Here is a 25,975-nt window from a genome sequence, read left to right on the forward strand (position 1 = left end):
CTAAATAAATCCCTCAATAGCTAATGAAACGTACTCCAGAAATAATTTTAACATTAAGATCATTTTTTTTATAAAAGGTAAAAAACACGAAATCTACAGCATCACAAATAACTATTTGTGATGCTGTAGATTTCGTGTTTTTTACCTTTTATAAAAGTGCATGACCAGCATCTTTGGGATAATGGATGAGTTTTTCGAATTAAGATCATTTTTATAAAAACTTTTACTACATATACTCTTTTCTAAACTACAAGCCACAATACGCAATTAAATTAAATAAAACTTTCTCAAGCCTTTACTTTGAAAACTATACTTAGATGGGTGCAGGAACAAAGTCCAGTGTGCTGAAAAAAATAAAGACTATATTAGTTTTGCGTCGAATTATCACAATCTTTAACAAAATATCAGTGAGGTTTATGTTGTCTATTTTAAGATCATCAGACCTGAAAGATGATATGAAGTATCAAGTTAAGGGTAATTATGGCGAATAGCAATACAAATAGTTTGTCCGAGAAACGTTAATTCAAAAAAACACTAATTATTGTTAAAATAATCGTTTGTATTATATTTACATCCAATATATTTAATTTTTTCGTATAAGAAAATTAAATTTTGAATATCATAAATCGTTAAGGTCTTATGGCAACTAAGTGAAATCGCCTTGGCAGACCGTGAAAAAAATCATCAATTGCCACAAACCCAGTCGAATAATTATAAGTGCAAAACAAACAGTAGCAATCCACAGTATGACAAAAGGACTTTTTTTGCGATACTGTGTGAATTTTGAGCATTTATTTTGTTATGCTTTTAATAGTAGACATTTCTTCTCAAAATGTATTACTTCATGAAAATAAAATGCCCCCAAAAAATAATAACATGGTGATGACCAACTAGTAATTATAAATGCCGGGATAAAAATATACATGTTATTTACTGCAAAACAGATAATTCTGCTTCGTCATAAAATCTTTGTAAGATTATCTCATGGGTGTAAGATTTTGTTCATTGTTCTCCAATAAAAAATGTGTTAATTGAAATCCATAAGAGACAAACAAAAATAATAAGAGCTTGTACCTTACGTAGAAGTCTGTTTTGTAGTTTTATGGCTAGAAAACTTGATACTAACATAGTATAGAAAACTAGTTGCGACAGAACTTTGTCAAATATAAAACTAAACGTCCTCCTGAATCTGAATGGACGTGTATTTTTTTAAGCAGTTATTTAATTAAGGGTGGTTTGTTATGAAATAAAAGCACTGTATATTTTCTTACCCTATTGTATAAACACATTCCAGACTTGAAAAAAAAAGTACAAAATATCGTTTTATTGCAATTAATGTTCTTCTAAATTGTTCCTTAGTGTAGCACAAACTTAAGACCATTTGATTTTTACTGAAAAATCACCCTATAGAACATTTCATTCGCAGCCATTTAAAATTAACATGTAACATTATAACTACTATTATTGTTTGTATAATTATCACAACATATTTTTTTTCATTATTGTGCTTACTTTCTCTGAAACCATAAGTATTCTAGCTAGATGGCGGTGGAGGCGGCGGTGCAGTAAGTAAACTGGTGACATCTAAACCAGGGGGCGGTGGAGGTATGGAACCGGCAGCGCCAGTAGGCCAATATGGCGGTGGAGCTGCAACACACAAAACTAACGGTGAATTCTTGTATGTGAGCCAATTTTGTATAAATAAAAAATATATAAATGAATATCAGTAAGGGTTATGTTGTCAATCTTGGGATTCTCAGACCCGAAAGATGGTATAAACATCATGTATCAAAATGAAACTATTTTATATGCCTGAAACAGTTCAACAGTTTAGGTCTAATTCTCTATGTTACATGTTTCCAATATCATTTTAAATTCCAACATTATAATGTGTAAAACACTATTTGGGGTATAGTGAATCGTAAAATTCTCTCACTATACTTAGTATTCTTATAAAAGACTTTAAGCATACAGTGGAATCATAGGCGAAAAACTGATTTTGTGTTCAACCTAAAAAAAAATTGAGAATTCTTTAGAACTTCGTAAGCATATTTACTGTTTTGTATAAACAAATGTAGTTTTATGTTTATATTCTCCCTTTAAATGCTACTGTGCCCAAAAACACTAATCTACAATCATTAAATGTATTGAAACAAATTCCAGGTGTAACAAATACGTAAAATTTATGAAAAACAAGAATTTGGCATGAAAGCCGGTTTGTTTGATCGTAGGGATAGTCAGTCTTCTATTTGACGTTTTCATATGAAAGTTTGGCCCTTTTAACGCTTAAGTTTTTCAGAAAGCTTTGTCATTTGAGCATAACTTGTGCTGTTGTGACAAAAAAGTCATCCAAAAAAACGTAGTAAGAAGTACTGAATAAAGATTCTCCTGTGACTTAATTTGAAAAAAAATTTCGGAAAAATGTCAAAAAGAGCGTGTGAATTGGTTCTAAAAAATGCTCAGTAAATGCAATGGAGGAGCATCAACAGCTACGTTTAACCTCGAAACAGATGACGAATCTTGAATCTATGCCCATAAACTCGAAACAAAACCGAAATACACTGTAAGGCTCTTCGACTAACCGAAACTAGATTTAGAAGACAGAATTTACCGTGAACCGGTAAATTCTGGATGGTACAAGTGCATTTGTTTGCCAGAAGTAACTGATGAAATACATAAAAAAAGCAGCAACGATCATTCTTCATCATACGCTATCCGACTTTATATTTATACTACTTTAAGTAGAATGTGTTACGGTTGTTAGAAAGTTTATTCGAGTGCGCGCTCATCATGGAGAATCGCAAAACGATAAGGCCATTTTCAACAATAAATTGCTGTTATTTCCTTACTAGGCTCAAAATATAAATAACAACCCACATACAAGTATTCCTGTTGAATATAAAGTAGATTTTGCCTTTCGTTTTTCAAAGCGTCAAAGTTCTTCTTGAATCTAATTCAACCTACACCAAATCGACGATTTTACATAAGGTTACAAAGATACAAGTTTTATAATAAACATAAGTTTTCAGATAAGTAAATGTTGAGCGCCCACGTTATGTAATTAATCTTATAAATATGTAATAGATCTTATAAAAGAATGCAAAATTTGCCTTACCGACAGGTGGCCATGCTGGGATGCTAGTAGCACCAGGAGGTGGAGGTTGGGCGGCCCAAGTCGACATAAGTGGCGGCGGAGTCGTGCCTACAGCACCTAAATAAGAACAAAAATCTAAAGTGGTAGTAAAGGGTAAATTTAAATTTTTTTAAGGTTAATAGGAGTAAATTCTACATATTTTGTGTATTTAGTGGATGGTGTAAAGTATTTCTGCATTAAATTTTAGACACTTGCTGCCTGTATCGTATTCGCAAAAGAATTGATGAGTATATATTGGTAATAAAAAATATTCAAAATGAATGAGTAATATATTTGCAATAAAAATTTTTCATGACTTTTTATTATACTGAAAAAATCAATAAACAAAATTCAGTTTATGTAATTTTATCCACAATTTTCAAAATAAAGAATGGTTATTTTTTTGGACTTCCAAGAACAATGACTCCAAGTCTCTTTGAAAATAATGGCTAAATATTTCGGCTTGCTTCATTGAATTATAGCGCACTACAGTTAAGGCATAATTTAAATAAACTTTTGTTTGCTCTATGAATTGTTGATGGTTACAGTTAAACGTGTAAAAATTGTTGAGAAGACTACTTAAGTACAGGCTTCCTGTCTATTATTGTAAGATTTTAAATGATCGGAAGAGATATTAAATATATTTGTTTCAATCTATTACAATTTTCTGTACCGGCAATTTTGGAAGTACGGCAGATCAAATCGTCAATATTACAACAAAAAAACGTGCTTCGCCCGTGCTTAGTTTCGCCGAAACCCACATTTCAAAACGTATTTGGCGCTCGTTCTATTAATTTGGACAGAAAAATGTTACCTGGTGGCGGAGGTGGAGGGGGTATTCCAGGCGGTATGGGTGCGGGTCCCCAAGGTGTACCCCACGGTGGCGCCATCGGTTGGGTGCCCGGTGGTGCCATTAAAGGCCTTGGCGCAGACTGCGCTTGAAACAGATTGAAGGACGGCGTTGTACGCTTAAATCCGCCTGCTTCACCTAGAAATATTAGAACAATTTAGGAGTATATTATCAATGTTCTGAAGGTTTTTTTGTACTCTAGGAAAAGGGGGTATAGAAAAAGTCTACATATGCGCAAATATATTTTAAATATTCCTGGTGTTATACAAGACAATAACAGTAATCGCAGTAAAAACTACATTTTTATATATAGAAAAAACCATTGTTATTGTTACTTTAATATCATATATTAATTCTATTACCAATAATAACCTCCTGCACGTTTCTTTTTTTCTGTATTTATTACACGAACTCATAAGAACTTCCGTCTTTTAGCAAAGTTTCCCTACTGGCTGTCATAAAAACAATACATGTCGTTAAGAGAACATTATCTACATTAACTGCACTAATTCCTTTTTTTTTTCATGTCTTGTAACATCCAGTTAATATATTTTGTACAACCCCTTCTCAAAGTAAATTTTAATAATAATTAGAAAATGCAAAAAAATCCAATTATTATATTTAAGCTTTTTTTAATGTTATTGCTGTTATTAAAGAATGTAAAAACTTACTTCCTGGTGGTACCGGAGGGGGTCCTTCTCCCAATTCTGCCATTAACGACATGTACTCTAAAATAACACAAAAATGTTAATAATAATACTTAAAACATCTATATGTCTATAATTATATAGATGAATTGATCAGTATAAGTATGTTGTCAATCAAGTAATCTCAGACCCGAAAGATGGTGTAAAACATCATGTGGAAGTATTACTAAAAAATCTAATAAATCAAGAGTTTTTATAACCTTGGAAACAGTCAATATTCTCTATTATGGTGACTGACCATGAGAGATGGCCTTTTTCACTTGAATCCTAAAAACTTCTGTGTTTGCGACAGTGTTGGGCTTGTTATGCTTTTTAGTTCCACTTTTCTTATAAAAATAATACGAGTAACCGTATTCAGATGTAACTTTTCGGCCAGATTTTTTTTCTTGATATTACATTTTTTATTTTTTCAAAATTACAATTTGCAATAGTTATTTGGCATCCAATTTACCAAGCTTGCATCAATAGTATAGAGTATATTCAAAGAAGATTTGTAAAATATTTAGCCTTTAAACACAATGGCATATATCAAAAAGGCGTTTTACAAAAATTACTTCTTGATCGATTCAAGCTGGTGTGTTTGGACGATCGTAGCAAAATTATTGCAGTGCTTTTTTATATAAATTATTACACAATAAAATCGATGACATCAATTAATTAATCAGATGTCGCTATGCATTTCCAGGCTTAATTCAAGGAATTCTCGTACGTTTTACTGTAAGCGTCCTAATAACAATATATTAACTAGATCGTTATATGTGTACAACTTTTAACGATAATAGTAGATATTGGTATTTTTTCGATTTAAATAAAATTATCAAAAAGAAACTTCTTATGAAACACATGCTATGAATGAATTGGGATACAATATTATTTTTACTATATGATATTCAAACAGGAATACATTTTATTATATTTCTCTAATAGCTTTGTGGCACTTGTTTGTTTATATTTGTAAATTTTTGTAAATCCTGTAAGTAGGTGACTGTTGGAAGTAAAGAGCTATTTATCAGGAATAATAACACAGGAATGCGTATCTTAATGGACATAAAAAATAAGTCCGTTCCATCTCTAATTGTAATATGTTAAAGCAAATTTAAGAAAATAAATTGCATTTTTTAGTTTATCAATATTGAAAGACTTTGATAAACGAAATATGCAATTAAAAGACACAAACCTACGAGGCCAATTAAATAAGAGTTGAAAACAAAATGATTATAAAACATTTTACCTTCGTCAATTTTTGCAGTTTCTTCAGCATCCGGCGGTCCACCTAATCCAGGACGTTTTGATCTGCAATCTTTGGCAATATGTCCAGCAGCCCCACAACTTGAACATACTATATTGTTGGTCACATTTGGTTTGTCTGGACACTAAAATTAAAAAAAAAAACTGTGTATAGCATACCTTCCATAATCTCAAACAATCAAATTGTTGCATTTAAAAAAATCAGTAGAGGGTATGTTATCAATCAAACAGTTCTCAGACCCGAAAGATGGTATAGAACATCATATAAAATAGGTATATCATGAAAACACATTTTATTATTCATATTTCCAACTTACCAACCAAGATTTGTGATCAGTAGCCCCACAATTACTACATCTCAGTCCATCATTTTCTCGCAAAGTACCATTCAGCTGAGCCAATTCTCTTAACTGCATTCTCCTAAGATCATTTTGGTTTTCTGGTACTTCAACGCCTTGTCTAATAACTTCCTTTATCTAAAAAAATAATAAATATGTCAAATTTGATTTTATTAATGAAATGCCAATAATCACTAACCCTCTCTACAGCCTTCTTGACGCATTCAGGATTGGTAGCAGTAATGTAAGCATGTAGAGGCTCATCTTCACCTGGCAAGGGCTGTCCATCTTTTCGGCCCACTTTGCCTTCTTTTACGCTTCCCTTTCCTCTTATAATAATTTTGGCTCCAGTATCTTTTTCCATTGCTGTAAATAGCAGATTTTTCGTTAAGAGTTATATACCTTACTAATTTTTTTGACTGTTATATATGTATCCAAATATTATCAGTAAGGGTATGTTATCAATCTTGGAATTATCAGTCCCGAAAGATGGTATAAAAACATCATGCTATGACAAAAGTGGCAATATTTCTTTCTCTGTCATTTCAATAATTTGCACTTGAATTTTAAAATTATTTAAAGGATTAGATCTGTATAAGCATAGTTTGAGTTCAATTTATAAAATTATACTAAATATTCAAAAATATATAAATTGTGTTACTTTTGTAAGTCGAAGTTTTCTATACATATCTTGAATATTTAAGCGATTCGTTTACATTTTATTATAATTTCCACGAACTATAACTGGAAGATCTAACCGAGCCTTAAAAACGCAACTTCTATAGGTCGAAATTTTAACGCCCAATCTGCAAAACGAATAGTGGCGTCGACTATTGACTATTGATTGGCTAGACTATAGATAGACCACGGATTTTCCTTAGGGTGATGTTGGTCAATTTGTTGTATTCATTTTACTCCCGATACCAGTATATAGTTCCTGTGGCATGGTGTTCTGTAAATTGCCTTTAAAATGTCTTCACCGCAAATGCTTGACGATAAAAAAAAAAAATTAAATAGTTAAAGTTGATAGTGGTATTCTGAAGAAACTTAGTCATGAATATGACATACCACAGGGTACTTGATCTATAATTATTAAGAATAAAGCAGCCGTCCTTCAATTCGTTAACAAACTTTAAAAATAAATCCAGTTTAAAATGAAATAGACGCAGAGAATACGTTGCTATGATAAAATGGTTTAGAAAGCAGACATATTGCAACAAAAAGCAAAGAGCTTTACCGAGAAAGTGACTGATGATAGTAAGTTTTAAGACAGCTCAGGGTGGCTCCAAAATTAAAAAAAAAAAAATAGGCTAAACTGAATTACAGAAAAAAATTGCTTAAAATCGTGCTTGCGTGTAACATAACGTAATGTTTATTTTTTCCAAAAAAAGTTTGAGCTAAAAGTGCAGCTATAGAAGAGGAAAAATACAATACCTAAATGAAAGAAATTTTGCGGGCTATTTTGGCTCCCTATAAAGATATATTTTTTTAAATGCAGATGAAACTGGTCTATTTTTCAAATGTCTTCCCGACAAAACTTTAAGTTACAGGGATGAAAAATGCCATCGAGGTAAATTAAGGAGTAACCTTATTAAGTATTTACTTACAGCCAATAAAAGCTAAAAATACTCTTGATTGGAAAGATGCCAAACCGCGATATGGAATTAAATGTTTGCTGGTTACTTATAAAAATAATAAATGAGCTTGGACAACTGGTTTTTTGAATTATGGCCTCTAGACAAACATACTTCATAAATATTTTTGACGTCAAAAAAGAAAACTTTAATATAACTTCTAAACTGCCTCTTGATCAGGGTGTAATAAAAAGTTTTAAATTTCATTATTGACGTCGCATATTGAATAAAATTTTAAATAATATTGAATCACATGCTTCCACTCCAAAATCGATCTCTTAGATTGTGTTAACATTTTGTCCAGGGTTTGGAAGACAACAATCCCTAATTATTTTAGGAAGGTCGGTTTTGGAATTAATAACTTTTGTGGTAAAGAACATGGAATTCCACTAGCCGAATTAAGGAATAACATCACTGATGAACAACGAGCAGCCTTAGAAGAAGAGACATTTAAGAAATTTACGAAAGTTTATAATATAAATGGATGATTTTATAAATCTTAATGAAAATCTAATTACAAGCCAGATTCCAACACAATGATTAAATTGTTAGCAGTGCAGTCAGCCCAGAAAAACAAGAAGAAATGGAAATTTCAGATGAGAGATATAAAAAAATTCCAAGTGAAACATCACCACTAAAAGAAGTTTTAAAGACTTTGAATACTATTTAAACAGCCTTTACTATGAATAAGAATAAAAATGACCATATTTTTAATTCCCTTACCCAAATGAAAAAGTCGTATGAATCCAATTGTATTAAAAATACAAATGTTTATCAAAACGAATTATTTTAATAGAAGAATACACGGCTAATTAAAAATGTCTTTTTTTGTCCGTTGTTCAATGTGGTCTTAAATTATTTCCATATATTAAATTAGTCCCATGAAATTAGAGTTATGAGCGATTCCACTGTATTATTGAAATATTGAACATGATTATACAGTTGATTTCATTTACAAAACTTACAACTCAACACAACACTGTCTTTGTATAACACCTTGAGGACCTAACACCTGTATGACAATTTAAAACAATTTAAGTAGTTTGTAATTCTTAACAACGGTGGAGTTTAATTCCTTTCTTAACAAAGTTAAACACTTTGTATCTCAGTGAAATAAAATAATATTTTACTGGTGTTTTTAATGCTGCCAGAACATACCATATTATTGAAGCTTAAATATGCTTGCTGGCTTAACACAACCAACAAAGATCACTTTGCCTGTATGTGTTTAATTGTACTTAAACTGTAATTAGGGTTACATTTATCAAGAAATAATTTTTAGAAATTCTGTACATGAACAAAATAAATACTTGAACACCAACTATTCCCCACCATAGAAACAAGTTGTTTAAAAGACCCTTTACTTCTTTATTATCATTTGCACTATCATGTTCAGCTTTTAATAATAAAATTATTTTTTTAAGGTATTCCTCTAAGAATTTCGAGGCATCAAACGTGTAAATCAAGGGAAATGCTTTTGAATCAGTTAAGATTTTTTATGTAATTTACTTTTCTTCTTATTATATCCCCTTTCTAGCTTATTTATCTTTTTCTTCTCTCTCCTTTATGTTCTTTTTTCTAATTTTTTTAATCTATAATTTGTCGGGTTCCTCTTCAAAATCATCTACATTTTAAAATATTATTAAATAACTGTAGTAATTATCTGTTTATTAATCTTAATCTATTTTCTGACTTAATAATATTTTATGTTATTGTTTTAATTTTTGGAATAAAAATGTACTATGAATATAGTTCAGCATTGTAGATGACGATGTTAAGTCTTTTAAGACTTAAGGAACTAAAGTTCAGCCCTTAAGTTGCCTATAGGTCATGCTTTACGTTTTTCAATTTTTTATTTTAAAGAAATAAACCATTCCAAAAACTTACGTTGCCACATTACTTTTTTAAAATTAAAATCAACTTATTAACTTACTTTTTAATGTGTTTCCCCTAGGTCCTATTAACAGCCCAACAAAGTTAATTTCAGGGTGTTCTTCTTGTGGAATCATAACTTTGTCACTGACCCTTATTACTGGAGGTCTAAAACAAACAAAGAACTTTTAATTATATACCCAAAAATAAAATAAAACAGTCACCTACTTATAATCCGCAGGAGGCTTAAATTCTGGATTTATAGATTGCATTTTAAGGACTAAATTGTGCCTTTCTTCTTCTAGCCTCTTTCTTGTCCTAAATTCCCTAGTGTTCAGCCTTTTGCCATCACTGCTATAGATAGGTTCGGGACTAGGTGATCTGTTTGAAATAGATAGAATTAATTTCCTTCTTCTATCTAGCCCCGTGACGTAGGGATTTAAGTTTTGTAACCAAATGCTTAAGTTGGCTTCACTTTTCCCAACGGCTAAGAGCATATTTTTATCTTATAGCTAGTATCTTATTAAAAAGAATTAAAACTAAAGAAAACTACAATTATATTGTAAAAAAAATATAAACAGTATTTCTTTATAACATAAATGTAGTTTATATGTAGATGCTAAGTTTAATCCAATGGATATGTTCCTAAAGAGATAATTAATTAGTTATTTGCCTGAAAAATTAAAATTTCTATTAGGCTGAAAAGAAACTATCTTCGTTATTATTAAAAGCCTGAAAATGAATTTTGTTTTAGTCAGTGCTGAAAAGAACAAATAAGTATTAATTTTTAGCTAAATTCTGTCATTGACTAGTTGTTCAGGACTTTATCTGAAACAGACATTTTTTATTAGATTTCTGTAGCTATCTAATCCAAAATATTTTCAGGATGCTTCGTTAAACTTAAGTTTTTATTAAAATGATGGATTTAATAAAAATTAATACAGAGTGACTAAAAAAGTGTAAATCTAAAATTCCTTATAAAAAATGTAATCTTAAATCTGTTTACTAGCCCAGATGGATTATGGTCAAAATAATACAAATTTTGTAATGACTTTTAAAAATTAAACAGTAAAAATAACAATTGTAATAGAAATGAGGAGGCAATTTAAGTTTCCACATTCTTTTGAAGAATTAATTTTTTGAAAAACAGTCAGAAACTAAATCAATAATATATTCAGGACAGCATACATGGTAGATCAAGTACTTTAGAATATATATTAGCAGGTTAAATGTGCTTTAACGGAAACTTAAATAAAACCATTGGTTACAGTAGTGGCCAAACGTCGATAGACAAAGTATTATTTTCATATAATTGTTTAAAGATTTACCCACAGGTTCCCTAGATTTTAAATTATTGTTATTTGTAAGGCGGTCGATAAAAAGATCCCAATAAATTTCAGTTAAATAATATACATATAGCTGGTCAAAAGTAGATATACAAAAACAATTCTGGAATTACAACATGCCACGCGGAAATAGATTCTCTCTTAATTTAAGACAACGCATTATTAATAGGGACGGGAAGACCCGGTTCTTTTTGATGACCCGTCTATCTTCAGGTCATTCATTGAAATGACCCGTTCCACAAGATTCGTTCATTTGAATGATAAGGTCGTTCAAATTTCAAAAAAATTGTAGGGTCTAAACACTATAAAAAGAGGCAAGCATAACTCACATCACAAGTCAACAGCTCATCGGTCACCTGCGACCTGTTCGTAGTTTGCCGCGATTTTGCTTCCGGCAGTTCCGGCACTTGTAATTAAAAAAAATACTTCAAAAAAAAAAGAGTGTTGGTTATTTTTTAAATTTGTCTATCAACTTTTGTCCAGTGTATATTTAGTTATTTCTTATTATTTGCCATATGAGGTGATTGTTTCTAAAGAATGTTTTATTATTTTTAAACATGTTTATGTTGCCCATAATATACTTAAACAAATTTATTAAAGAATTAATTTTTATTTCCTTTGATTTTTTTAAAAAACCATTTGTCTATCTACTGTTTATGTATATTTTTTTAAATTTAAGACAAATTTTCAATAAAAACTTAATATTTTGACCCAAATCTCACCTGAGGGAGCATTCTGTAAAATATCTACTAATTAATTAAAAAATAGAAATTAGGCCTGTAATTTTTTTATTCATGTATACAAAACTGTGAAACTTCCATAAGTTTAATCTTAATTTACCCTTAAATCCATTAAACAATTAATAATTCATATCCATAGTATTATAACGTGATTTGGGAGATGAACAAGGAAAAAAAACTAATTAGCTAGACTTTGCTAAGCCTAAATTGATTTCAGCTTTATTTATATTTGAAAAATAATATATATTAATATTTTGATTATTGGACCCCTTGATAGATTGAGTCAGACAATAATGGTAAAAAATGCCTATTTTAATGGTTTTTCATATTTTTTTAAGCCTTGCATTCATAACTAACAAAATAGGACATATTTGCAAATAGAAAGTATATTTTATTTTAAAAGTTTGGGTTTAGAAACGATGATTGAAGCTACAATTAGTTATAAAGGACTATCTAAACTGTCCAAAAGCAATTAAGATTAAGCTTATTGTAAATTTCTCTGTCATTACTAAACTTGACTAAAAGTGCCTAAGATCATATTTAACAAAATGCCACTTAATATTCCTACCTACCAATAAAAAAATATTAAAAAATAAAATGTGATATAGTCAAACCACTTTAAAAACTTCTCTGTTATAAACTATTGGCACCACCATTAATAATGAATCCGCCAATTTCATAAACTCTTCTCCGTCAGCGGAGAGCATAAGAGGATGACAGTTTTGACAAACCTTTCTTCAGGATTAGGAGGAATTCCCAGATCTCCTGAGCGTAGTTTCCTGCTGACTTCTTCAATCTGTAGTTGCACTGAAATAAAATGGGTTAAAAAGGGCAAAGTGCCCTGGAGTTAGAAGAATAACTTTTTAGAGCGAAAATATAAAAATACAATATATATGTATATTTGCTGAAAATAAAACTTTTATTTTCATTCTTTAATTATTACAACCTACCATTTTTCGTAATAATTGACTATTTCACCAGGTAATAACTGAAGTCTTAGTAGGCTTATGGTGACTTTTCCTAGATAAGTATTAGAATTTTTAGCAAAGATTTCTTTTTTAGGAACAAGTGAAATAGACCTACAAAGATATGCAGTGTCTATGCTGTCATAAATATGTTCAGTAAATCCTGGTGAAATAATTTCAATCTGAACCACTCTCTATATAGAATAATGTTTAATTATATAAAGGGTGTCTCATAAATAATGGTAAATAATTTAACAGCAGATTCCTTTGAACAAAGAATGAGGTAGTTACATTTTCCCACTCCGAAACTCAAAGATAAATGAGATACAGGGAGATAAAGTCAATGTTTTTAAAAAAAATTGGACAATTGGTTTTTTTTTTATATAGCAAATCTTAAAATTAACTTTTTTTAAAATTATGTCATGGAATATGCCACCAGCAACATTTTGACTTTTTTTAAACTCAATAGTTTTTTTAGGCTTGACATAATTTATTTTTTTTACTAAATAAAAGGTATACTTGAAAAATCTCTATGATTAACCGTTTTCGAGATATTTACATTTAAAATTTTCAATGCACTCAAAAAAACATCATTCATAAACTATTTAAAATGCTTTATTACACTTCGAATGAATAATAAAATACAGAAGATAAATTTAAAATAAAAATTATGAATAATTGCCAGTATTCAATATGACCTCCATTTGTCTCATTTTAAAATTCTTTTACTGAAAGATCGCCGAATTCTATAAAATAATTACTTATTTCGAAATAACTCAGCAGCAGTTAATATTTTTACCATTATTTTATGAATAACTTAAGGTTTTCCATATAAAAAAAAACCTATTGTGCAAATTTTGTTAAAAACAAAGAATAAATGCTAAATTTATGGCCAAAATTCAAAAATATGACATTAGGTTTATCACCATGTTTCTTGGTTATCTTTGACTTTTGAACTAGGAAAAGTTAACTTAACCTCATTCTTTTTTTTAAAAGGAATCTGCTGTTAAAAATTATTTACAGAACACCCTGTATATACCATAATATATGTTCACAATTAGCAAAGAGGAAATGAAAATAATAATCAATATTTTATTACTTTTCTGAAATATATGTTAGTACACATATGCCCTTGAAATAACTAGATAGGTAGTTATTAATGTTGATGATATATAATATTTTCAACATATTGGGAAATGAATGTAAACACAACTCAAGATTTTTTTTTTCTCTTATTTTATTTTAAGTTATTGATTTATGTTACTTAATTGATTATTATATTTCTTACTTGTCTCTGACTGACTGATTGCCAAGTCCTGATTTAAAACTATTTATATATAACCTGTAAGAGACATATAATCTTTGGACCTTCTACTGACACAAAGTAATTTATGTATGCATTGTCTCCCTTCACCTAAAGTTCATTTGAATAACATATACCTAATAATTATTTTAAAATGAAAAAAAAAATAGATAATTAGCAGAAAAACACAGCATAACACAGCTCTGTGTGAAGTAAAACTCATAATAATCAGTTTATTACTACCAGATTCTTAAATTACACCATGGCACCCTATAAAAATGATCAATAACAGGGGTGTGGCAAATTTATACATTCACTTACCTTTCTATAATTTTAAATAACAAATTTGCATATTTAACATCATAAAATCCAAAAAAAGTAACATATACTAAAACAAACAAACACTACACAACTATACTTACATAAGTAAGCAGCCTCCTGGTCCTTATCCAAATTTGGTGGTAAAATAGTTGGCATGCCAGGAATAAAAATCTTCTCATGTTCACTTCCACCCCACCTCGACCGTCGCTTTCTTCTTCTCTCATTTGCTTCATCATTGTCTTGACTTCCTATTGACAAAATAAATTTGTCTAATGTGAAAATCTCTCAAAAAATGTTGATAACTCAAAAATCGCAAATTTCTCTTTAAATAACTAGTCTAAAAGAATAAAGATTTATCTAACAAGCATTTATACAGATTTATTTTTTGTTAATTCAAAACTAACTTATTAAGAAAGAACTAAAAAGTTTGCAGCTTGAAAAAGAGAAATACTTACCAGTGGAATGATTGGAATTCTCGCCCTGAGCTTGTAGAAATTGATTAAAACTTCTAGATGCCGCCAAAGTGGCTAAAGTATCTTGAATTAGTTTTTCCCCATCAATTTCCTCTGGAGTTCTTTCGCGCTTTCTTGAACGGCTTCTGCTTCGACTTCTATCTCTGTAACGATCTCTGGACCTAAAAAAAGAGAACTTTTAAATAAAATATTATTATAAAAAAATAATAATTTTCTGTATTTAGTACCTTAAATGAACTATCGAATTAAGGCTGTTATTTGCTTGATGGATAAAAATGCATTTATTTGATGGACAAAAAATACTTAGGTGTAGTTTCATGCATAAAGTGGGGTGGCATTTTCCCTAGCTCATGTGCAACAAGAGATTAGAAAGAAAAAATTACTTTCTTGTACATAACACGCGTTGTTTGTTGTGATATTGCCGCCGATGAAATTGAGATTAGAGAAAAACACGACAAAGCTAAGATGATCAAACATCTAAAAAGATTGACTGACAGACAAGAATAATCTACTGAAGGAAAATGAGAACTTATGGAAGCAGAAAATTCTAGAGGCTACAAAAAAACCATTTTAACTCGTCTCCTTTTTCCTTTAGTTAACCCCCTCTTTTCTCTTATTGGCACTATTAGCCTCCTGTGAACTAATGACAGTATGGGGGCATTAAAGGTAAAAATCAAAATAAGGAGTAATTTTTTATTACACTATTTTAACAAATTTTTTTTATATTTTAAGTTTTTAAGTGTCTTCAGATCTATTTGCAATTATCTGGTAATATATTATGTCCACTGTTTACATACTTCTATTTATGTTTTTTATATTATATTTTACCCCGTTATATTTTAGTTTCAAGTTTTGTCTAACCACTTTATATCTTTTGTATGTATGTAGATTAGATTAGATTAGATTAAAAAAAAGGGTGAAGTTTCACTGCGACCCAAAAGATCTATTGTGTGCCCCTTTCTAATTACTGCTTGATGTTATTCTCAAGTCAAATTACTTCGTACAATCCTATGGCTTTAATAAAGGCTAATAGTTGTGACGGTTCCAGTAATGAGATATTTCCTTCTGGAATTTCATAATTACCGAGGTGCATGGCACGACTTTCGGCAACTGTTTCGCATGCAGTTACTAGGTGTTCTGGGGTCTCTTCCTCTTCCCCACAGAATCTGCATTCACCTGTCTGTTCTAGTTTTAGTTTCCTGCGGTGTTCTCGAAGGTGACAGTGCCCTGTTAGGAATCCTGTTACAATCCGTAGTTTAGTTTTAGTTAAACTTACTAGAGCTTTAGATTTTTTTGGGTCGAGGGTTCCAAGGAACATCTTGGAGTGTCTCAACCCTGGATGATCATCCCAGAGGCTTTCTCTGAGTTGATCCTCCATTTTTGTAAGCTCATATAGGTAAGTATTCTTTCCTATGCCGCAGAAAGGTTCCGGTCCTACAAATTGAGAACCAGATCCCTTTTTTGCCAGAATATTGGCTTCTTCGTTACCTTGCACGCCTGTATGTCCAGGTACCCACAATATTGTGACTTTGTTTCTCTTTCCTACCTCATTAAGTTTGCCCAAACAGTCTCTTACCATTTTAGAACTGATGACATGTGAACTCAGTGCTGCTATGGCTGCTTGACTGTCGGTGAAGATTGCGATGTCCTGCTTGAGGTAGTCTTTGTTCAGGATTAATTGAGCGCATCTTTCTATAGCGTGTATTTCCGCTTGAAAGACACTGGTGTATTTTCCCAGTGGCTCTGAGTATTTGGTGCCAGGCCCAAATACTCCAGCTCCTGTTCCTTTTTCGGTTTTAGAACCATCTGTGTACCATTTGATAGTATTCTGCTTAAGTGAGCGGGCGACAGATCCATTTTCCCAGTCACTTTTGCTGTCAATTTTTGTACTGAAATTCCTAACAAAGTGATATTCCCGAGTTATATCGTCCTTGGGAAGATCGAACAGGGGAATGGATCTTGTTTGAGATACCCAGGCTCTCTGATCAATGTCCCTACTGTTCGTTCTATCCCTTGCTAATCTGAACATGGCCCTTTTAGCAGCTCCCTCTACTGCCAGGTGAAGAGGTGCCAGGTCAACTATGACCTCCAGTGCTGCTGTGGGGCATGTTTTCATAGCTCCTGTAATGCATACGCATGCAAGTCTTTGAACCTTGTCAAGTTTACGCCTTACTGTACTTAACTTTGTAGTGTCATGCCACACCACTGCCCCATATGTGATTATGGGTTTAACCATCATGGTGTACATCCATCGCAGTATTTTTGGGGAGCATCCCCAGTTTTTACCCGCTAGGTTCCTACAGATCATAATGGCTTTAGTGGCCTTGTTTACTGTGAATTCTAGATGCTTGTTCCAACTAAGCTTACTATCCAGTGTCACTCCTAGATATTTTACTTCATCCGATGTATGTACAACTTGTCCGCCCAGGTGGATGTCCCTGGTGGGTTGCATTTTCCTTTTACGAGTGAATGGTACGATAGTAGTTTTCGCTGAATTTATGCTCAGCCCCACTGATGTGCACCATTCTTCCGTGATGCTTAGGCTTCTTTGTATGAGGTCGTATAAAGTGCCCTTATACCTGCCTTTGACTATAATAACGATATCATCAGCATATCCTATGCAGGTGAAACCGAGATTTGTCAATATCTCAAGTAGTTCATCGACTACTAGACTCCATAGTAAGGGTGAAGTTACCCCTCCTTGAGGCGTGCCACGAGTAGTTTTGATGCCTGTGGTCTGTTCGCCCACAGTAGTCTCAGCCGTACGCGTGGCAAGCATTTGACAAATCCATCGGATTATGGTTTTGTTCAAATTTCTTTTTTCCAGGGCATTTTTTACCGCTACATGTGACGTGTTATCAAATGCCCCAGATATATCTAGAAAGGCGCAGATGGCTGTTTCTTTCTCATTCAGGCTTTTCTGGATGATTTGTGTCAGTTGATATAGTGCGGTTTCTGTGGATCTGCCCGCTCTATAAGCATGTTGACACTGATGTAGAGGTGCTCTCTCCAGAATGTCATTCCTGATATGGTTGTCTACAATTTTTTCTATTGTTTTCAGAATGAAAGACGTAAGGCTGATAGGTCTGAAAGATTTGGGGTCAGTCCCATCTTTTTTTCCTATTTTCGGTATGAAGGTGACTTTTGCCCTTCGCCAGCTACTGGGAATGTATCCCGACGCTAAGCTCGTCCTTGCTATTCTACTCAGGTGAGGAAGGATTTTCTCTTGTCCGTTTTGTAGGAGAGCAGGAAAAATTCCATCCACTCCCGGTGACTTGTACGGTCGAAAGGTGTTTATTGCCCATTTCAACCTTTCTGTCGTAAAGACGGTCCTTGCAACTTCCCAGTCCTCTTTTTTAGGATTGGTGTACTTTATTGGGACCGTTTCTATAGGTTCGCACCCTGGAAAGTGTGTTTGAAGTAATAGGATGGCTTGCTCCTCTTCTCCCTTCGTGTAGGTGCCATCTGGCTTTTTGAGGGCCATTATTGGGTATGTGCCTCCCTTAGCCATTGCTTTGTGCAGTCTAGCCGCAGTCGGAGTGTTAGCGATTTCCGCACAGAAAGTTCTGAAGTGCTGTCTTTTGGTTTTTCTTATCTCTTTGTTATAAAGAGTAAGCACTTCGGCATATACCTGCCAGTTACCGTCTCTTTTCGCTCTATTGAAAAGATGACGCACTTTTGACCTTAGTTTTGACAGGTGTGTATTCCACCACGGGGCGTCTTTAACGGGTCTCTCACTGGTCACTGGGCAACTTGAGTCGAACGCCTCATTTATTGCACGTGTGACAGCTTGTGAGTCCTGCTCTAAGTCTAGATGGTGCGGTTTCCCATTTAAGCTTAGATAATTTAAGTTGTTTTCCAGATTGGTGTTGTATAATTCCCAGTCTGTTTTTCCTGGGACCCTCCTTTCGGGTCGATTGTATTTAATGCTGTCCAGCTTGAATTCGATAATCCTGTGGTCGGACAGTGATGGTTCAGCTGATACTCTCCATTCCTTGATGTGGTCTCTGAGACTGGAGCTGACTAAAGTAATATCTAATACTTCCGATCTCGATTTAGTTACGAATGTTGGTGTAGTTCCCACATTCAGAACCTCGAGATCGGTTGTCGTTAGATATTCAAGCAGACACTCACCTCTAAAGTTAATATCTGTGCTTCCCCATGTGATATGGTGAGCATTTGCGTCGCAGCCTAGGAGGAGTGGTAGACGCAATCTGCTACAGTATTGAATCAGCTCTTGCACTTCTGCTGGTGGTGTCATAGGCCCATCTCCAGCAAAATATGCTGACGCAATTACTATGGTCCTGTTTGTGTCCCCAATGTCGAGATTTACGACAATAGGTGTTAGGTCCCGTGTCATGAGTTCTGAAATACATATGTAATTGATGTTATTTCTTATAAGAATGCAGGCTCTGGGTGATTCCTGCCTGGTATCATATATTACTTTTGACGTTTTGCTTGACAGACCCTTGATCTGCCCCCGATTGATCCAGGGTTCTTGGATCAAGACTAGTCCCAGATCTTGCTTGACAAACATCCGTGCAATCACATCGGAGGATGCTCGTTTGTGTTGCAGGTTTATTTGTGCTAATTTGCTGAATTTAAAGGCTTCCGGTTTGGCAGAGTGAAGTCCTCTTATGATTTGTCAGGGCCATCCGGTCCGTCCCCCTGATGGTCTACATTAGGTCCCAGAAGCCTATCTTCTTCTTCGCTGCTGATGACATTCTCCTCAGCGGAAGTGGTCGGGTTGACATTGAGATCGAGGTCCATGCCCTCGGTCTCTTGTGTTTCAGTCGCCGTAGAGGTGTTCTCATTGGCGACTGGCTCGGAGGAGGTAGAGGCTGAAGTGGATGGATCAAGCTCCATCTTTTCGTTCTTTGCCTTCTCCTGCTTTCTGAGGCCAGATACGGGGATTTGCCCAAACCTGTAGTGGATAGTGTATCCCTTTGCCTGGATGCTATCCGCAGATTTGGTGTCGATTCCAACAGAAAGCACTTGACCGTGGCCATTTCCTTTGGCGCTTATTACTTTCCAGGTCTCGGTGGAGATCTCTGGATTCTGTACTCCAATGAGTTTCAAGAGAGCTGTGGTGTCTTGCCCTTTGCTCCGTGGAAGAAAAAGGCTGATGGTATGCGCTTTTGGGATGTCCTCTCCTCTTTTCGCTACCAGCGCTGGCCCTTTCCATTCCTTCAACCTAGGTGCCATCTGAGCCAGCCATTCTGCTGTCTGCTCCGACTCGCAGTCCACAAGTATCATTCCCGAGCGAAAATGAATACCTGAGAACTGCAGGCCCTTTGTTGTGCTGTTGATCATTTCTGATACGATTGCTTCCTCCACATCTGTGAGTTGTTCGGAGGTTAGAGTTGCCTCAGGGTAGTCCTCCGGCAATACTCCGATTCTGATGAGCTTTGCCGCTTTTGCATAGCTGGTGGCTTGCCCTGCTATGTTTGCAGACTTGCTCGTCTTCATTACCCGGGGATCGTCACCGGTTCTTTTCTGTATGTATGTATATTAAGTCTACTTTTATAGTTTGTAACTAGTGCTCTTATTGTAAAATTAAACTTTTGAACTACAGTAATTTATATTACTTTTGTTAAGAAGAACCCCATTGTTCAAGGTCTAAAAGCTAGATATGCTAAAAGAAATATTTGTTTTCTCTCTAATTAGTCTTTTTCTTAGGGTAACCACAGTAGGTATTGACTGTTCTTCATACATCTGACAATTTTTCTTCCCAATAGATCCAAATCACTCTCATCCACACATATCAAGTAGTCAGAGTCTTCGTTTTCTCCTGGAGATTCTGGATTTCCCTATCTAGGATATATCCTAAACTGCAGACAAAGGTGTTTTTGTCAAAGCACATGCCTTGGCTGCAGCCTTGCCAGATTTAAAATCTCTTGCAAGTAAAGATTGATAAACATGTTTTATTATTTCTTTAGCATCAAAACTCAAATGCCTTCTTCTAAAGGTGTTACTGCAGGGTGGCTCACCATCAGAACCTGCCTGTGGTTGCCAAATTTTTGCACTATACTCCCTCAAAAAAAAAAACTTAAAGAGCAAGACAATTAACTATAAAAATATCTGAAATCACTTGCTTACAACAAAAAATAGCCATTTAAGTAATTTGTAAAGAACTTAATTAGAACTATATTATCACTTGGTTTTATTATAAGAGCTAGGTACATCAGACTTACTAATATATCAAGTAGAATCATCTTATTTTTAATTCCCTAATAAAATTGTGATTATGCAGCTCCATTCTGGTATCCAAACCGTAATGTTTACATTGTTAGAATTGAATCTGTCCAAAGTAATAGACAGATTCAAGATGGAGATTACCCTGAACAAGGATACAATCTGCACTCGTCAATTGAACTGCTAGCAGCTCTACATGCATATATCATTAATATTAAATTTCTAATCTGGCACTGATAACAAATATGATAATTTTGGGTCTTTTAATGACCCAACAAATAATTAGTTTTTTAATGCAGTCAACAATCAATGGTATATCTTTGAGTGAACTATATGTACAGTGTAAATGTATTAAATGATTAACCACATATACTTCCTTGTACCAAAAGAAATTGGGAACCTCACTATGGGACCAAAAAAACAAAAACTAAAAAATCTATAATCTAAACAAATCTATTCATCAATGAAACCACGGTGAATTACAGGAAAGAACTTATAGAAGCAATTATATGACTAGTCATAGCAAAGAATGAACAAAATAATTACATTAAAATTTGCAATTAAAAAAAACAATACAGTGGAGATTTTAAGTTCCACTATGTTGTTGAAAAATCCATAAATTTCTGAGCCAAATAAAATGCATGCCCAATCAGGAATTCTTTAGATTCAATTAAAAATTTGTTGGAGATGAGAACCTATAGATGAAGGTGAGCTCTGGCTTACAGTGAATCTGTAGTATAAAAGAACCAAATTCTGTGCCTCCCTTGTTGAATTTTGATGACTGATGCAATGTTTATAAATAACTAATTTTCTCACAAACTTTATCAATATGACTCTCCCACATTAATTTCTAATCAACACAATGAGCCCAAGAAACTTTACACTTAAAGAGCTTTCTATTGTTTTGCCTGCTAGTTTAACTAGAAAATCATAATTTATGGTAGTTTTTGAGAAATAGTTGCAAAAATGTAGTTTTGGTGATTTCTAGTACAAGGCCATTATTCACAAAATATTCATGAAATTAATTTGACACAATGTTACAGTCTTGACAGTTTGGCAACATTACCATTTCTTAATAATATATTAGTATCATCCTCATACAATACTGTGTGACCCAAGGGCACACAGAGATCCTGTATGCCACTCATAATTATAATAAAGAATAACTGGTAATTCTGCATTTTAGCGGGTTTTGTCTAAACTAACAGAAAATGATGGGACTTTTTGCACAATGGCTAGATTTGGATATATATTTTTCACTAAGAGGGGTGAAATCCAGATTTTATTATGACGATGGTGTTATCACCCATTAAATCACTTACTATAAGACATGATTATACTCTATTTCAGAAGTGTGTAGAGCAATAAAACCTTATTAGGTATGCAAAAGTGGTACCTGGTGATCCACCAATATTTTATGCCACTACCTCAGTTGGGTATTAGTTTCAATGTAAAATTCTTTCTTTTTGTTGATTGCAGGTAGTGCCACCCGGTTTTGGGTCAATTTATGAGTTTTGCCCATTGTTACCCACTGATAAACATTGAAAACGGTTCGCCAAAGGTGTGCAACTGGGACTTGTTTTTTACCTTATAATTAATGTACTTAAATGCTATTTTATTTTAGAAAGTTACTTTTGTTTAAATAGAATAATATATTTTTTTCACAAATTTATTGAACATAATATGTAGAGTAAAACAGTTGAAAATGTCACTTTTGGATCTGGCACTTTTTGAACAGTGTATAACAATTTTAAATTATAATAGATTGTAGTCTTCTTCGTCATCTGATGAACTGTCATCACCTCTTGACATTATAATTAAAGGATCGACTGCCTGATCGATGAGGTTGTCAAGATCCCACATTTTGTCCTCTTGCTTAATTACATGCTGGACTGCTTTTCGCCAATTCTCTGGTGTCGCTTCCGTAATGGCTTGATCAAACAGTAGCTTAACATCTTTCATTTTAAAAGTCGTGTTTTGTCTTGCTACAAATCCTTGTACCTGCACCCATATCAGTTCTATAGGATTTAGTTCGCAATGATATGGCGGTAAGCGCAGTACAGTTATATTATATTTTTCGGCTATATCTTCCACGGCGTATTTCATGAAACGAGTTTTGTGTAAGTTTGCTATGGCCAGCAGTTCTTTTTTTTTATCAAATTTGCTTCAAACGCAATACCTTTTGCAGTCAGCCAACCGATAATTTCTTGCTTTCTCCAACTTGAAGTTGGCGTCTTCTCTATTCGCCGTGAATGATAGCTTGCGTTATCCATAACCACCACCGAATTAGCCAGAAGAAATTTTATCATTTCACCAAAATAGTCCTCGAAAACGTCTGAGTTCATGTCTTCATGGTAATCTCCTGTGCGAGTCGACTCAAAGGTTAGCAGACCTTCTTTTAAAAAAGTTTTTTTCTTTTTCCCGAAGGTACTTTAATACCCGTAGACAGGCCTTCTATGAAAGCTTGGCGAGCACTGGTTATATTTTTGCCTTGCCACATTTTTTGGACTATATAACCTTCGTTAATCCACGTCTCATCAAGATAAAAAACTTTCTTTTGCTCCCTGCGGTACTGCTTGATACTTCTTAAGTATTGTCGTCTCCAACAAACAATTTCGTCGCTCTCCAGTAAAAGTGCTTTGCGGTTATGCTTTTCCCAGGCAAAATCCATATTTTTTAAAGTTTTCTACTTATCAACGGAATACTGTCATCTCGGCCAAGCTCCATTAAAATTTTGTCTAGGGTGGGTATTCCCTTTTTAAAATAAAAAGAGTGAATTTTTCTTCGAATTATACATTTAGCATTTTCATCAAGGACTTTTGTAGGTCGTCCTGGCTTTTGCTTGGGAGATTGCACTTGACCTGCTACTTTTCTTTCCCGCAACAATTTGAAAATGGTGGACTTTCCAATTCCACTCATTCGAGAACATTTTTCAACAATTTCTTGCACAGTAAAACTAGGGTAATCGTGTTTTATGCAATCATGTACATCTAAAATAATAACTTTTTCACTCAGCGATAGTGGAGAATTTTTAGTACATCTTTTCGTTGGACTGAATACCTCCATTTTTTAAATATTGGGATAATAATATTGTGATTACACTACAGCGTAGCAGTGACTACTAACATTTAAAATATGATTTAAAAGTATTTATAGTCTGTATATATTACCCGACCCCCTTTTTGCATGTTAAAACAAAAGCGTTAAAAGATAGGTACCTATACAAAAGGAATGAAAAGTATTTATTTAGTATTATATCTCTTTCAAAATAAAGGCATTTAATCCGTGAAAATTAAATTCATAAATATTATAAGTACCTGCGCCTATGAACTACCACGAAATGTAGCCAAACAGAACGGAATTTTCCAGTTTATTGCTCTATACACTTCTGAAATAGAGTATAATTATGTATTATATTATAGTGAGTGATAACACCCTTGTCATGATAAAATTTGGCTTTGCTCCACTCTTAGTAAAATATACATCCAAATCTACTTATTTTGCAAAAAACCCAACCATTTTTCGTCAGTTTTGACAAAAGCCACAAAACTGCAGAATTACCAAATAACTGACCCAGGATTGATCCCTGTGGGACACCCACACTACATCCCCAGAGATTGGACCTAACCCTATCAATAACAACTGTCTGTTGTCCTGCAAGTATGTTTCAACACAGTCTAGAGATACTCCTCTTACACTGCATGCATAGAGCTTCTTCAACAGCAAACTATGATAAATTGTGTCAAACGCTGAACTTAGATCATAGAATAGTCGAGCCACATGATCTTTCCCATCCTTGAGACCTTGTATCAAAAGCATCAATTGCAGCCTTGACAATAAAAATATCAATTCTAGACCTCAATACGTCCTTAAAAGCATCGGCTGAATATTATGTAACAAAGCATATAACTATTTTACAATAAAGGTCCTAAAGAGACCAACTCAAAGGATTAAGAAACCTGACCCGCCATGTGGCAAGCACATTGACCTCAGTTTTATACACTAATTATAACTTTAATAAATGTTAAACTCCTCATACCTTCTGCTTTCCCTGTCCCGGTCCCTGTGACGATCACGATCACGATCCCGGTCTCGGTCCCGCTCTCTATCGCGGTCCCTGGATCTGGTGCGGCGTCTTCGGTCTCTGTCCCTATCGCGATCACGATCACGTTCCCGATCCCTGTCTCTATCTCGGTCTCGAGAACGGTCGCGATGCCTTGACACCATTATTTATATAAATTTTTCTTTAAAATGCGGTTTTTTACCTTTTTATTATAAAATAAACTCTATGAAGCCGATCGATTGACGAATGCAAAGAAAGAAAAGAATGACGGGTTGACGTAAACGTAACTGCTTGGCAAAATGGCCGCCTCGTCAGCCCGTGACGCCCCTAGCTCGTCGTGGCGTGGACGCCCTCGCAGCGTTGCCAACTATTAAAGCAAAAAATCCGCTTTTACGAATGTAATCGACGTTTACATTCCGCTAAATTGCATATTTTTCCGCTAAATTATTACGTGTGTAAACGATTTCATTTTGTTTTAAAAAAAATTACATTTAAAGATATAAATAATGTTCTGATGATATTGTTTATTAATTGAATTAAATGGAAAATACATAACAGTAATCAATAAAATTGTGCTAGTTAATCTGCCTATTCAGCTACCTAAAAACTTTATAAGCCTTTTTCAATTTATTGATTACTAAGTAAACAGTATAAATACTCGTATCACAATTCCATTTTTGTTAGAAACTGTGTTATTATCGTGTTAACTGGCGTTTGTTACATTTAACTGACGCAGTCGATATGACACCTATAGTCAAAATAAAAAATTATGCATTGTATCGTCGGT

At 33.6% G+C, this 25,975-nt stretch overlaps 1 protein-coding gene across 1 annotated transcript; it reads right to left on the bottom strand.

Moving 5' to 3' along the window:
- Positions 1 to 205: 205 nt before the first annotated feature.
- Positions 206 to 25,492, bottom strand: LOC126741737 (splicing factor 1). Its single transcript, XM_050448282.1, has 14 exons — positions 25,165 to 25,492; positions 14,913 to 15,091; positions 14,559 to 14,705; positions 12,600 to 12,675; positions 10,011 to 10,163; positions 9,844 to 9,950; positions 6,476 to 6,642; positions 6,256 to 6,414; positions 5,922 to 6,063; positions 4,655 to 4,711; positions 3,948 to 4,121; positions 3,116 to 3,211; positions 1,513 to 1,647; positions 206 to 344 (listed from the first exon to the last, which is right to left on the bottom strand). The coding sequence occupies exons 1-13, from the start codon at positions 25,350 to 25,352 to the stop codon at positions 1,535 to 1,537; spliced, it is 1,758 nt and encodes a 585-aa protein (XP_050304239.1). The 5' UTR covers positions 25,353 to 25,492; the 3' UTR covers positions 206 to 344; positions 1,513 to 1,534.
- Positions 25,493 to 25,975: the final 483 nt, after the last annotated feature.

This window comes from Anthonomus grandis, chromosome 10, assembly GCF_022605725.1.
Source record: "Anthonomus grandis grandis chromosome 10, icAntGran1.3, whole genome shotgun sequence".
Lineage (NCBI taxonomy): Eukaryota > Metazoa > Arthropoda > Insecta > Coleoptera > Curculionidae > Anthonomus > Anthonomus grandis.